At 41.7% G+C, this 14,838-nt stretch overlaps 1 protein-coding gene and 1 long non-coding RNA gene across 8 annotated transcripts in view; one reads left to right on the top strand and one right to left on the bottom strand.

Annotated features, from left to right (window-relative positions):
* celf5a (cugbp, Elav-like family member 5a) overlaps positions 1-14,838 on the top strand; it is a 156,999-nt gene that overhangs the window by 6,501 nt on the left and 135,660 nt on the right. For all 7 annotated transcript variants that reach the window (XM_017042445.2, XM_017042452.2, XM_017042442.2 and 4 more), the window contains exon 2: positions 6,884-6,966. In XM_017042445.2, the coding sequence (XP_016897934.1) occupies positions 6,884-6,966 (83 nt within the window). The remainder of the gene's footprint in view (positions 1-6,883; positions 6,967-14,838) is intronic.
* LOC112486672 (uncharacterized) overlaps positions 14,227-14,838 on the bottom strand; it is a 67,461-nt gene continuing 66,849 nt past the window's right edge. The window contains exon 3 of the long non-coding RNA XR_003049170.1: positions 14,227-14,572. This is a non-coding gene — a long non-coding RNA (uncharacterized LOC112486672). The remainder of the gene's footprint in view (positions 14,573-14,838) is intronic.

Below are 14,838 nucleotides of genomic sequence, written 5' to 3'. Positions count from 1 at the left end.
GCCCCCCCACTCCTCCTATCCATCTTTCCCACTGAAGGAGCAATGCTGTAGCTAACAGCCTCTGTACTTTATTGCCACAGTAGTCGAGGGGTATGTACTGGAGATATATTGCATCAGTTTTTTTTCCCCTCCGAACGTGTGAAAAAAACAAAAACAAACCCAAAGTCAAATATTTTCAAAAGACTGTTTCCTTTTGATGATGGAACATTAATTTGGGTAATTGATGTGTATCTTCCCTGCTACCTCTCCGCCATCTTTTCTCTCTGAAGTTTATTAGGCTTGATCTGCACTTATTATCTACAGATGAACATTTGTTTGTGCAGTGACAAGAACGGAATAATCACCTCTATCGTCATTTTACATTTTACACACAGACACCTACAGCATATACGCAACAGGATCGCCGGCCGAAGCGGGATTTGAACCTGTAATCCTCCCAACAAGTTCATTCACATACCACTAGGCCAGAGGCTGCCCTGTTTAGAGCAAACCACAACGAGAACAGGGTCAAGGACATGGGGTTGTTTTCAGGGCCGCCTCTCCTATACGCAAAACACGCACTGTGGCGGGGGCCCCATATGTGTGACTGATGCAGTTCACCACTGCGGACTTTTTTATAGAGTGATATAGCTAACTATCGCCATCTACTGGGGAGTCTAATTCATAACAGAGAGAGTGGATAGAACAGAAATGCGTTATAATGTTATAATAATGAAATGTATAATAATGTTATAGTAACTATGATGTTAATAATAGTAATAATTATTATTATTATTATACTTCACACATCATAATTATAATAATAAGAAAAGGTTCAGTATTTTCAGTAATTTCAATTACTAGTGTTTACATTGGTTTTTTATTTTATTTTATTTGCTTGTTTCCGAGGACAGTTTTTTAAATTAATTTAATTCTGTAGTGAAGCATTCAGACAATATTAACTCTACTGTGGTGGATGTCCACAGGGGGCACGTGGAGGGAGGAGGGGTTTTTGTTTCGGTGGATCTTGCTTAGGGCCCCCGTTCGGCTAGGGGGCCCACCCTGGTGGGTGTAATAAAATAAAAAGCTGTGTTTATGTTCCATTCAGTGAATGGAGCAACAATCTGCAGCAGTGTTATCAACTTTGCTTTAGATGTGCACAAATAGCATTTCCTTCCAATATGGCCGCTGTGCAGCAGTATAATGAGGAATGCTGCTGTAGCTGGTTATTTTCCTTTTCTCTCCTCACATGCAAGCGCGCACACACACAATCACACACAGCCTTTCCTTTATGTTCCTCTTTCAGTCACTTCATCCAAGCAAACCCCTGGGCCTTTGAAGTGCTGTCTTTAAAGATACCTTTCAATCTGTAAAATCAAAGTGACTGCGAACCTGCTCTGTCTCTCAATCCACAGCCATTTTGTAGCTGCCAGTCATTTCTAAACCGGGCTTTGCTATAATCAATTGATCTGTCCAAAAGGTTTAAGTGCCTTACACCCTCTAAACTAGACTAATGTGATGCCAGGGAAAAAAATGCACTATGTTTGAAATGTGCAGATTTTTGGAAATATTGTGCCAGGTGTCCTCCGCAAACAGTGGGAAACAGGTGTGACGCAGTAACATTTGATTTCCTTTTGTCTCGACCTGTTAATTAAAAAAAGGTTGCAGTAGCAAAAATAAGTGCAGTTTTCTGGCTGGGTAGAGAAAAGGGCTGAGACCCTCAGAGAAACCTGTATTGATTTCTAAGTAAATCCCCTGGCTTGAGCAGACTTGGCTGGACATAGGAGGCAAAGAGAGACAGGACTTGGCAGGTAAACTCCTGTTCCCTCCCAGAAGTAACACAGCATGAGGGAGTAAGTGTGAACCTACACATTATTTACAGCTCTGTGAAACTCAATCCATTAACAGTGTCAATTAGCTTGCTCATCAGGGATGCAGGCCACTAGATTTATTTATAGAGCGATGCCCGGCTTTAATGGCAGGAGAGCGATGAAATGCCCGGCTTGTCCACAAAAGCCAACGCTGACATTTAAGGCCACAGCACAAAGAAAGATGTGCAGTCTCCCAAGTCTTATTCTGAGCTCTATATGAGGAAGAGGAACAGCCGGCCCCGGTTGTAAATGGTCTATCGGCTGCTTAGCCCCACATTACTTAATGCTTTCTGCCTAATTGGTGTTCAGCAATTTACAGCGAATGTTCAATTCCTCACAAACAAAACGCAGCCTGCAGTTTTAGGTGTTCTTCATGCAAGTACCAGTCATAAGTAGATGTATCCAAGCTTCGGAGTGAAGTGCTCCACAGTTGGATTAAGCGTAGAGCACCACTCGTGCACTGAGACAACAGCTTGACCTCAGCGTCTCACAATTGATGTTAAAGTGTCAAAGTACATTTCCATACATTGTTATAATTGTTTCTTTGCCATATATGGATCAAGAAGGGAGGAGAGGAGGGAGGAGGGGGTTCTCAGAGAAATTACTAATTCTCACTTGGCACGCCATGAAAATATGTGCACATAAAGTATAGATCCAGTAAAAATGCACATATGTTTAGACAAACATGCACACATGCAACCCCTCTGGGAGCTGCTGTCTATGGATCTGTTTGACTGCCGCTTGAAGGGTAGTGTAGTCTATGTGAGCGAGTACCAACAAATCAATGACTGAAGTCTCCGACTCAGGGGTCAGAGAGGATTCCAGGGAGAGTCTGGGGACTTTTCCTTGCCCTTATGATGGACAAAAGCACTGCTCGGCGATCTGCAGAGATCACCACCCCCCCCAGCCATTCCTCAAGGTGAAGGGAGAAGGGGAGGGGCTGTGAAAGGAGAAATTGGGGAGGTTTTGAAGGATGCGGTGGAGATGAAAGTAAAGGAGTGATGAAATGAGTGATAGAAGGGTGTAGGTCTATGGTCAGGTGACCACAGACATTGGCTCACCTTAGCAAGACTGAGTAACGTCGGCTCAGAGATGACACTCAGATGCTGCTTATATTACATTGCCTGTAAAAGGCTGTTTCCTGGCAGAGCCAAAGAAAAAGCAAAAACATATATTTTTGTCAGAACAATGATCATGAGCAGTTTAGAAAGTTCCTGCCAAATCCATGTGCCAGGTCTTCGCGTTGTCTCGCGCTCTACGGTCAGTCAGTCTTTTGTAACTCAGCCCACTGCCTTTCCTTCTTGGCACTGATTCAAAATGGTAATCACATTGTATCAGCGCAGATGATGATTTGTGTTTCAGCCTCTGACCCCACTGAAAAGCTATTAGTTTCCCCGGATCCCCTCACGGCTGTAAATGAAGTAAGCAAGTAATCTACCCACAGTGATAGCATTTTCCACAGAGTGCAAATGATGTGTGAGGCAGCTGGCAAAACTTGCACCAGGACTGGCTCAGTTTCTGCTACATTTACACTTGTAGGCCAAGGAAACGCCACAGTGGGGGCAAGTTCACACCTTTTCATTACACTGGGGGCAGGTTGGACCCTCTGGGGCACAGAGATGAAGACAAGACTGTGTGAGGGCGCCACTGAAATGAGCTGGATACTGCTTCAAACATGAAGACTGCATTTATACTTTAGCATGTTTTTTAGTATGTTTGCTCGCACTGATGAGCGTCGCTGCCTATTTTTACTTGTTGAATTCTTCAAGAAATTTTACGAAGTATAGATATGACAACAATTAAAAATAAAGTAGCGAGTAGCCAACATCCTTGGATGGATGGTTTATGGACACAATTATATATACGAATAACATAACATATAAATCATCTTTATAGCAGAGAAAGAAAATAAATAAATAGAATAAGGTTGAGGATGTACAGCACTTTACAAATTAGGCACAGTACCTTCCTATTGGGGCCATCACTGATACAAATGGTTGTAGTTTTTATTTAAATATAACAAATATCAATGCATTTTTTATCATCACACTGTCAGAATTCAAATGAAAATGTATCACCCTGTGATGAAGATGAAAATTAACAGGTTTTATAAAAGGTTTATTATATAAGAGGAACATGTTGTATTGCATTAATATATACATTTCTTTATATTTAAGCTAACATTTACCTGGACTATTACAATATGATCCCAAGTCTTACTCGTTGTTCTAAACCAGGGGTGTCAAACATACAGCCCGTGGGCAAAAATTGGCCCATTGGGGGGTTCAATCTGGCCCGCTTGATAAATTTTAAAAGTGAAAAAAATGTAAAAGTCTTTATGTTGGTGATGTTTTGTCAAGTTGTATTTCATATAAATATTTTAAAATAATTTCTTAGGAAGGAACATGGACCTATTGTTATTTATTGGTAATTATGTAATAATCCGGTACTGGTCCGGCCCAGTTGACTTCTAATCAGGCTGAATGTGACAACCTGAACCAAATTGCGTTTGACACCCCTGATCTAAACAGTCACTGGACGACACTCCATTTTTTTTTTAATATTGATGAGCTATATGTCAGGTTACAATCTCTAATTCTGTTATGTCTTTTTAAATCAAAATTTGCGTATAAACATTTTTTCTATATGGTTATTACACATTAGCGGTTAGCGGGTTTCTGAATTTGGTGCACCTCACAAGAGAAAGCCCTACATGTAGATTTGCATTCAAAACAGTCCAGAGAGGAGGATGCTGGTGCACGCTGTTGTCCTGCAGAGCTCTGCACAGAGGGAATTAGGAGGCTGCTCACAGCAGCAGAAAACAAATTATGAATGGTGGTGATACTGCTGCATGTGCAGCTCAGAAAAACAAAATTAAGTATTAAATCTGTAGGAGGACATTGTATTTTGTCTTAATTAAACTCTAAATTGTACTGGAGATGCTGTATCTGAGCTCCCTATTCTTACCCACCGTCTACACAAATGGAAAAACTGGATGATGGATCATTTACTGACGGGGGTATGTTTGTTAGAATTATGTACAAGGATTTCCTGGACAGGACATTTAGAATCAAGACAAAAACTGAGAGTAAACAGCTCTTCTTCTGTTTCTGTCGGTGTCTTCAACTTTCTACTCTCCTGCAAATTCTTCAGCGTCTGGACACACAGGAGATAGAAGTACAACGTCTGTAGCTCACACTCTGAGTATTCAGAGTATTTATCAGTGTGATAGCATTATTATAAAGCAGGAAATAAGCTGAGAAAAGTTGGCCGTAGTGAAAAGAAGACTAGGGAAGAAAATGGGAGGAGGAGACAGGAAAGGAGAGTTAGGAAGGTTAGAAAGTTTTTTTTTTTTTTAATTTTGCAGTTAAACTCAGTGCGTGAGAGAAGGCTGTTTCCGAACTATCTGAAGATGCACGTGATCGTTCCCGCACAATGTGAAGGTTTCCCCCGCTGCTGTGTCAGCAGCCTCAGATTACAGAGGCTTTTTGTTGTGTTTCAAACAATTTCATCATGCAACCCCTCCAGCCCCACCCACCGCCCCTTCACCACTTTGCACTTTGTATGCATTGCAGTGGTGTCAATTTGTACGTGTTTGGATTCCAATTATGGAGTTGTTAAAGCTTTCGCCCGTGGCCTGCAACTTCTTATTAGGCCAAACGTTAAAGAGCACAGACTCATATAAATGGAGTTCATGTTTCTTCTTTGTTTGCCCCACACACATCACACACACACACACACTAACAAATGCATATGCTATTAGTAATTCACATAAAAAAATGCTCGTTTCTTATTTGGCGCTAAGGTCAAGCAGCATCTGTCAATACAACCAACAGCATGAAGACCAGAAACTGTGGAAAAGGAAATGAAAGCAAAAGGAATTGAGACATTTCCTGCTGTTATTGTTAGCATTTGGGGAAAAAAAACAAAAAAAACAAAACAAAGGAAAACAAACCTGAATAAGGGCGTTTTGGGGCTCGGTGTTTATTCACACACTGATGCAGTAAAGAGAATGGGACTTAGACAGAGTGATGGATTGATTTGCTCAGGAGCCATTGGAAATCATTAGGTTGGGGGGTTTGGAGCAGGGAGACTGCACTGCTACAGTCAGCCACCTTAGAAGATCTAAACCCTGATGAGACCACATCACAGTCATTGTCATACTGAAGTGCACTGCACCAGCACCCAGCGCCCTGAAGGAGCACTGCAGAGAAATCAGATGAGATTACCATACATGATTGAATCATTTTTGTGCTAAAAAAGTGCTGACATGCAACTACACAAACGTGACACTTAAAGTGTTGACCAGCAAGGCACAGGCAGCAAGGTCGTAGGTCAGTCAATGGGATCAATAGGTGACATTGCATTTCACCGCCTCTTTTTGAAGCAGAGCTGATAAAGTTATTGGAGAGTGCAGGGGTTACGATACTGAAGTGGCACAGAGGCGGATTCTCATGCATTCAACCAAACCAGTAGTAAATGTGGCAGCGGAGGAAAAGTGACCTCACATGGAACATGGAAAACAAATTGGAATATTGTTTTTGTATAAAAAACATTTCATATATCACTAACTGCCGAACGCATCTGGCTGATGGAATGAGATCCACAATGCTGCGACTGCTTATAAACCGTCTTCGGAGCGGCAGAAATATGACGCATGGTAACCCACATGAACCTCATTAGAACACAAGCAAAGCCATTTATTCAGAAAGTCAGGGGGAAATTATTACCTCACTTTTCAATCTACATTTCTCCATAACTGCTCCCCTCACCTCCCCTCTCCTCACCTTTCTTTATCTCTCCTCTCTCTCTCCTGTTCACAGCAGTAAAGAGTGTGTATCCACAGTATGTGTGCTGTAAGTGAGTGTTTGTCCAAATGCACTGACCCACTGTTGAGATTTGCTCCAATCTTCCTATTCTGCTTGTGTATATCTGACCCCCCCGTATTCCCCTCCCTACACCCCCCCACCCCACACACACACTATTTGTCATGTTGATACTGATTAAGCTTCCAATGTTCTGTACATCTGCAGGTTGTGCGTTCCTGACCTACTGCGCTCGAGAGTCGGCCATCAAAGCACAGAACGCCCTCCATGAACAGAAAACACTGCCAGGGGTAAGACTGTCTCTGTCTGTCTGTCTGTCTGTCTGTCTGTCTATCTGCCTGTCTGTCTGTCTGTCTGCCAGCCACCCCTCCTTCTTCCTCTACCTTTCTATAGTGGACTGCAGTGCCATCTGTGCCCGACTTTATTGGCCTCGTGCAGAGATGAGAAAATATGGAATGCAATTCAATAAATAGCTTAGCCTTTGAAGGCCTAGTTTCAACTTTCTTTCTGTGTCTGTTCTTCAGGGAATATTGCCAGCATTGATCACAGAGGATTGGGCCTTGTACATTTCAGGCATTGGTACAGAGTGACACTTTTATTTTCAGGGGCAAAAGCTTCACTTTGGAAATGTTTGTGAAGAGAAAATGTCTTTTACTTCATTCGTTGAAGCAGAATCATTTCTTTCTCTCTTCTCTGTGATCATTTGCAACGACGACAATTTTCAACCGTTGTGGCGTTTATTTATCGATGCATTTGGTGTGTGTGTGTGTGTGTGTGTGTGTTTACAGTTGTGTTTTTACTGGATCCTATTAGTGCTAAGTCAATAAAACGAGGGAAGAAAAGCAAGAAAGTGGCTCCCAGTGGAGGCGACACGGCCTGACGTGGTCCAGACCAAACACGGCACCGAGGAGGATTAGCTGTACAGACAGATTCAGCAGCACAGACAAAAAGCTGCGCCGTATGTTTATGACGAACGTGCGTTTAAAGATGCAAATGCAAACAACAGGAATATATTTTCTGGTGAAAAGAACAATATGTTGTCTAGCCTGCAAATGAACAAATCAGAAGGCATTTTCTATCTCACTTTTCTCAGCAACCAATAATAGAACGAGATACAGACATGGGAAGGTGGGGAGAGAATAGTGGAGGGGGCAGTTTTCACACGTATCCTTTATGTTTCTGTGGTCAAACACATGGATTCACCGACTACAGAGTCACCATACGTCATCATGGGGAACTGAAACCCTTTCCTTGCACCTTTCAGTCCTTATCCAGCCTTCTCCTTTTTTTGCCCCACCCTGTCCTGTTCAGCCCAGATCTTGTTGCCTCTCCTCTGTTTCACTGCTCTGCTGCTCTTTCTGAGGCCGAGCATGTCATAGAAATGTAACAGGCAGACGTTGATAAGTGTCAGGCCTCCCAGATAAGACTGCTCTGATGTTCTCTTCCCACCCTCTCTTCTCACACATGTGCACGAACACACACACTCACCATAACTGTGTAGAAATACTAGTTAAAAACTAACCTGAAGGTTTGCACCTTTGAACTCCAGTCACAATTGGCAAAAAGAGAGTAGCACCTGATTTCATATTTTTCTGCAGTATATTCTATTAAAAAAATCTCACCTCCACTCCTGCCTAAACCTCCCTACTGTACTCCTGACGCCCCACTGTTTGATGGCAACTTGATACGTCGGTTGTTTGTTTGTAAGGCGGACGTGTTGAGGGCAATGTAAACCGATGATTCTTCTGAGACAACATATTGAGTTGTTTTCTCTTTGCGGAAAAACATTGACTTCAACAGTGGCTTCAATAAATACGTTAGAACTTTTGGTATTTGATATGTTTTGGTTTTGTTAAAACCGACATGTCCCTGGTCGGTCTAAAAGAGACATTTCATCATGTCATTACACCATGCACCGAGGTTTCAATGTTTTTACCCCTGAATATTTCACAGCAACACAACATTTTCCCTGTTATTCCACTTATTCACTGAGACAATTTTAACCCAAACATTCATATGAAACAATTAGTGTTTGACATAATGTAGCATTTAATTACTGTTTAAATTCCTCTGTACTTAACTGTCCAAAAGGAGCTTCATCCATTTTTATACAGTCGTTTCAGGAGCAGCAGTTTTCAAAGTGGGAGCCAGGGGGCATCATAGGGGTCTCAGAAAACTGGAGGGAAGATAAAAAACAAAAACAAAATAAATAAATCATCGTACAACACAAACTGCCATGACTGTGGAATTCTCAAGTTTCCGATTGTGCCTGAATGCACCTTGTGTGACAGCTGCAACTTGGGCATGACCTGGTGATGTTCCTCAAGCTAGCGTGTAGCTAGCTAGCGCACGTTTGTTAATCTGTATAATTAACAATTATAACATTTATTAAATACATAAATAGAGCAAGAAAACACATTGTAAAAGTCGACGTTCCAGAGAATATTTTAATATTTATATTTTAAGTGAATGTGTCCATAGTCACAACCAGGTGTGTGCAGTTAGCACAGGCTGACGAGTGATCAGGAAACAACAGGCAAAGATCGTAGTCAGGAACAGAAGACTGGTGGGTTTACCGGGGCAGAGAAAAGGCAGAGGTCAAAGGGCAGTCAGGAGCCCAGTGCTGGAACATCTGCACGGGAACAATGACAATCTGGCACAGAGCGAAAGGAGTGGAGCTGTTTATATACTGGGTGCAGCAGGTGGAAGCAGTTGTGCTGAATAGGGGGCGGGGCTTGAGGAGTGACGGAGCAGAGGTGGAAGTTTCCACTGAGCAGTTTACGTTAATGAGGGCAGGTGGCTGCAGACGAGCAAACAGTGACCGCACGACTTTAAAGTAGCGTGTTGACAACTGCAAAAGAATAAAAATAGGGCTCAACATTGTAGCCACATATCAGATAATGAAGTTTTAATCTCACTGTTTATGTCCTGTCACATTGTGCTGCGTTTTCTGTATTTTGGCTGTAAAGAGTCTCATGAGATAAAATGCAAAAACAAATGCATTTTGTTTAAATATATGATTAAAAAAATACTGTACTGTTATATAGAAATCAAATAATTATTGTATATGTGGCAACATTGAGAGACTGTCTGAACCATGTTGTGATTGTTATTATTGAGTTTAACCGCTATTGCAATTTTAAACCAAGGCAAATCAGTGAATCAAATCTAAACAATATAATTCTTTGTAGGAACAAAGGACAAACCCATGAATTTTTATTTTGTAAAATTTATGTGAATTTATCAATCACTCTAAATACACACTAAATAATAAATTATATAATGTTTATATGGTAGTGTTACTGAGAGTAAGATGATTAGGTTTTAAAAAGATAAAGTAGTCACACAGATGAGATTAACATTGGAATCTGATGTCTAATATTTTATTTCTTCCTCTTTTGCTCTTCAATTTCCTCTCCATTATTTTTCCACATTCACATCCTGGTGGCCGTGTTCTTGGATGTCTTTAATCCGTTTACCTGGTACACTGAGAGGACCAGTGTGCTCTAACAGAAGTGAACCAGACTGGTAATAAAGATTCCCGTGTTCAGGGTTAGACAGGAGCCTTGGGGGCACGAGTGGCTGACGTAAGTTTGGCCACAGAGTGTGAGGCTTGACACTTTACCAGGTGTGCTGCACTTGGCCACGATGTATGTGTGTGTGTGTGTATGTGTGTGTGACTGCAAGTCAACCACATGCTCAGACAAATAGTCATTTGTAACAATGGGAAGAAAACATCTGCCTGTGGCTGCCTGCCGTGACCCTTCACCACCGACACTATGAAAGCTGCAGCCTTTTTTTATTACATAAGGACATGTGACTTCATGTGATAATGCAGGAAAAATGAATTTGTGACTTTCAGTTTTCCACAATATTCACGTTTACAAAACAACTGACCTGACAGTTCAGGCTCAGAGCGGCTGCTGTTTCTGCAGCGCTGTAAATATAAACAGCTCTCCACACAAGTCAGTGGGAGATTTACTCCACCCATGTCAGCATCGTGACAAAATCCTCCATCCTTCTCACTAGCACTAGCCCCTCCCTCCTCCCTGTTTCCTCGACCGGCCTCTTTTTTCCTCCTCAAACTCCTCTTCCTTCTACTGCCACTCCTCGAATCCAACACATCCAAGAAATAATCTCCATCTTTGCAGCAAGTCTGTTTGCCGAAGCACAAAAAAAAAAAAAAAAAAAAAAAAAAAATTGCCACCCTAGCCTTTTTGTCATGCTAGCATTGTGTACAACAGTGATTGTCTCGGACAAGCATTGGTGGAAATGTGTGTTGCTGCACGCGTTGACTCCTAGTATTAGCACACTCGATCCGGGGGAGTGTAAAAGGCTGGCAGTGATTCAGGAGGCAGGTTTATGGAAATAGCACCGGCGTTAAAAACCCAATTAGAGCGGGGAGAAGATTATGCTTCAGCACACACATGTGGGCTCGTGCAGTGTTAATACTTTAAGCAGATCCTCTCTCCCTCTCTGCGTTGCCTGCGTTTCTCTCTGTCTCTCTGGCCGTCTCACACCGTGGCCTTTCTCTGTACGGTAAACAGTGTACTTTATGAGTGGATGGCAGTGTTTGTGCAAATGCTGCTTTGCATGAATGTGTGCGTGCGTGTGTGCACATGTTCAATTGCTCGGTCCAGGCATATTAAGATGTATAAGAGGCGAGGAGCAGAGTCTGGCCGTGGTTGTGGTGGTGTGGAAATGAAGCCCTCCCTGAGTGTGCCATAAAACATCCAGCCTTTCTCCTCTGGGCTGTATGTACACGCACACACATGCACACACACAGAGGATGAGTGTGTGTTTGTACCCACCTGTTTTACACGTCTACAGTCTTATGTATTGGCCTCACTGCACAGAGGCTGAATAAGAGAATGCCCCTCCATGACGGCTGGCACCGTGTGAGCGGGGTTTTCTCCGTGTTCGTACATGAACGTGTTGTGTACGTGAACGTACGATGTGGGGATGGGAAGAGGATGCGGAGCGGGCAGCGTGACGTTGATAAGTGCTGGCAGGATGTGTGGCCTTGTAGTCAGGGAAGGAGAACTCATTAGAGTTTAGCCTTTGGGTTTGTGTGTGTGTGTGTGTGTTGGAAGTTGAAATGAGCACGGACAAGACTTTGACTAACAGTGACTACAGAACACAGAGGGGAGCTGTGTGTCTTCAGGTCTGGTTTGAAGTACACGCAGTACACAGAATAATACTTTTTTTTTGTAATCTTGTACTGTAATGTCACCTTATAAGCTGACTGCATTAGGTTTACATTAAATGAAGAGTTAAATTTGACTAGTTTTATGTTGATAATCATTGTGTCATAAAGTCTGTTTAAATGTATTATTGCATTTTATTTAATTTAATTTAAATTAATTTAATTTAGTTATTTTTTAAATGTATTTTACTTTTTTATACAACATACCTTTCAAGTCTCTTGGTTACTACAAAACGACAGCACTTCACATACCCACACACACACACACAGTCTCTAATGTATACGCTTTAACGACATATTCAAGTAATGTACACAAGGTAAAGAGATGCTATATCAGAGAGCTCCTGTGGGAAACCCATCCTCACACTTTCTGCACTTATAGACACACACACACTCACACAGGCAAAGATATGCGTGCGTGTGTGAGGACACACACTCGAATCACGAAGGCCAGAAATAGACAGAACAAACAACGTAACTGTTGGACCCATCATCACATTGTTGCTAGTTTTCCACCTTATGTCTCAGAGCCTCACTGTTGCTCCTTTGGTGCTCCTTTGAAAACACACACACACACGCACACACACTTCTCTCTTTTGTTCCCGTCGTTTTTTTCCACGTGGTAGATTAGCCACATATTTAGAGAAGGTTTCTTCCTCCCTCGGGGATTGGCTTCCCGGGGTATTTTGAAAAGCGAGTGGGAGCCGCAGACTGCACCTGCTTTTGGAGAATAAACAACATTCAATGCAACAGTGGGAAATGTGAAATTTCATTTCCTCCGCTACATACTGCATCCATATGCAATGTGGGGTTGGGTATTTCGGGATATTCAATGGAAACTGCATACATTTAAACATGGAAGCTCTGTGTCTGTACTGGTATAAGGTCTGTGAAAACACCGTCAAAGAGCTCCACGGTTGAGGCTCCGTGAGGTCAGAGTTAAGCTCTGTTTACATTGATCTTACTATAATAAATCTTTGATGTCTGGTCAGTTTTGGTGGGTTATTATTCCTGTTTCTTTCTACGATTGCTCTACGATTAGCTATAACCAGATTTGTGTCAACGCTTCTTTAAGACGCTTTGGATGTTGGATGATAATTGGCATGTTGAGAAGCAGCTGGTGAACCTACCCTGACTGTGACACACCTGTGTGTAACATACAATGACAAATAGGGTGTTTTTTTTTAGCTCACAGCTAAAGACTAAATGCTATGTGTCACACCTGGGTTCTCGACTTACAGCATAGTTCCATTCCTATGGTGCGACGTAACTCGATTTTCACCGTAAGCCAGAACTCACATGCGATACATCACTACCTATGTGACTCACCTAGCACAGAGTTAACATCATAATCTAGGACATAAAAACATCAGAAGATGCTGACTTATGCAATGGAGCTATAATCAAGGTCAGAAAGTTCCCAAAAATCCACAAAAAAGTTAATTTAATTTAATGAGCACAATGTGAATGTAAACAAAGGCGTCTTCCGCATATAGCATCGTGTGACAACATATTCATCTGCTCTGGTCCCTGAATCGTTTCGGTGTGAAACTATACATTGGAATGATGAAACAAGACTTCTGTAATAAAGTCATTGGAGTTGGCAACAAAACAGGGAAACACTGTAGGTTGGGTCGGTCAAAAACTCCACAAAATGATGCATTTGGTTGTGTGTTTGTTTTACGTCTGTACCCATAAAATGACAGTAAAGGTTATTGTTACTCTTCATTCACAAACAACAATTATAATACAATGCCAGTCGTCGTGGGTTAAAATCCACATAACCCCAGTTTAAATGTCTTTCTTGACATTTAACTTAGTTTGGAAGAAAATATTAAAACGTCCAATAAATAATGAAAACGTTGAAGAGTTTTCACAGAGTTATACTTGGCCGTGCTCACACTTCATCCTTGATACGAGGGCTCATGAGACTAAAATGTCCCAACCCCATCCTCACACTGGGCGAGATGCTGCTTAAAATACCAAAAATAATCCACTCCATGTCCTGCCCATTAAGACATTTTATGTGCGCTATTTTTTCACCGGGGTACAGGTTAGCAAAAAAAAAAAAAAAAAAAAGCTGAATTATTAATGTTTATAATATTTTTAGCCTGTTTAACCTATTCCTGGTTGTGGCTGGAGATTCGTTAGCCTGCCTGTCTTTGAGATTTTTACATGGGAAATGGCTCATCGTAGCCGCTGAAAATCCAGCTAGTAAAAGCAGTGTCTTATCGTAAGACTTAGCAACAGTGCCATCTTTATATATATATATATATGTATACATACATATATGTATATAGGTGTGTATATATGTAGACATATATGAATACATATATATGTATATAGCTGTGTATATATTTAGACATATATGTATATATTTGTATACATACATATTTATGTGTATGTGTGTGTGAGATGGTCAGCAGTTGGGTGCATATGCAGGAATAATAAACACTTCTCCCGAAGATAGCTCAGTGCATTGTGGGAGAACGTATTGTGTGTGTCCTTGCAGGAAGGCTGGAAAGATCAAGTTAAAAAATGATTATCCAAAATGGCGTGACAATTGTTTAGGAGGCGCAGGCAAGTGTAGGTCAGAAAATGTCACTTAACTCAGTAATGAAGGACAAACTTAAAACACATCACCCCACATCAGTAATCTGAGTTGACGTCTCACTGGCTGGACCTCGTTCCTGTGGGAGACAGAGGGGGGAGAGTAAGTCTCCTGAAAGATTAGAGCTGCTGAAGTGACAAAATAGTTGAAATATTGAAAATGGAGGCTGAGGCACAGGGTCATGTTGACAGCAAACATCCCAGTGTGTGTGTGTGTGTCCCATACACACACTGAACATTTGCTGTATCTGTGCTTGACCGAGATGGCACACTAATGTAGTGGAACCAGAGGGAGCTCATTTGTAAGGCAGATCTTTGCTTTGGTGTACTGTCCACAGAGAGGATA

This window comes from Cynoglossus semilaevis, chromosome 2 (assembly GCF_000523025.1).
Source record: "Cynoglossus semilaevis isolate Cse_v1.0 chromosome 2, Cse_v1.0, whole genome shotgun sequence".
Lineage (NCBI taxonomy): Eukaryota > Metazoa > Chordata > Actinopteri > Pleuronectiformes > Cynoglossidae > Cynoglossus > Cynoglossus semilaevis.
The sequence above is the reverse complement of the archived record's forward strand: the minus strand, read 5'-3'. Positions and strand labels throughout refer to the sequence as shown.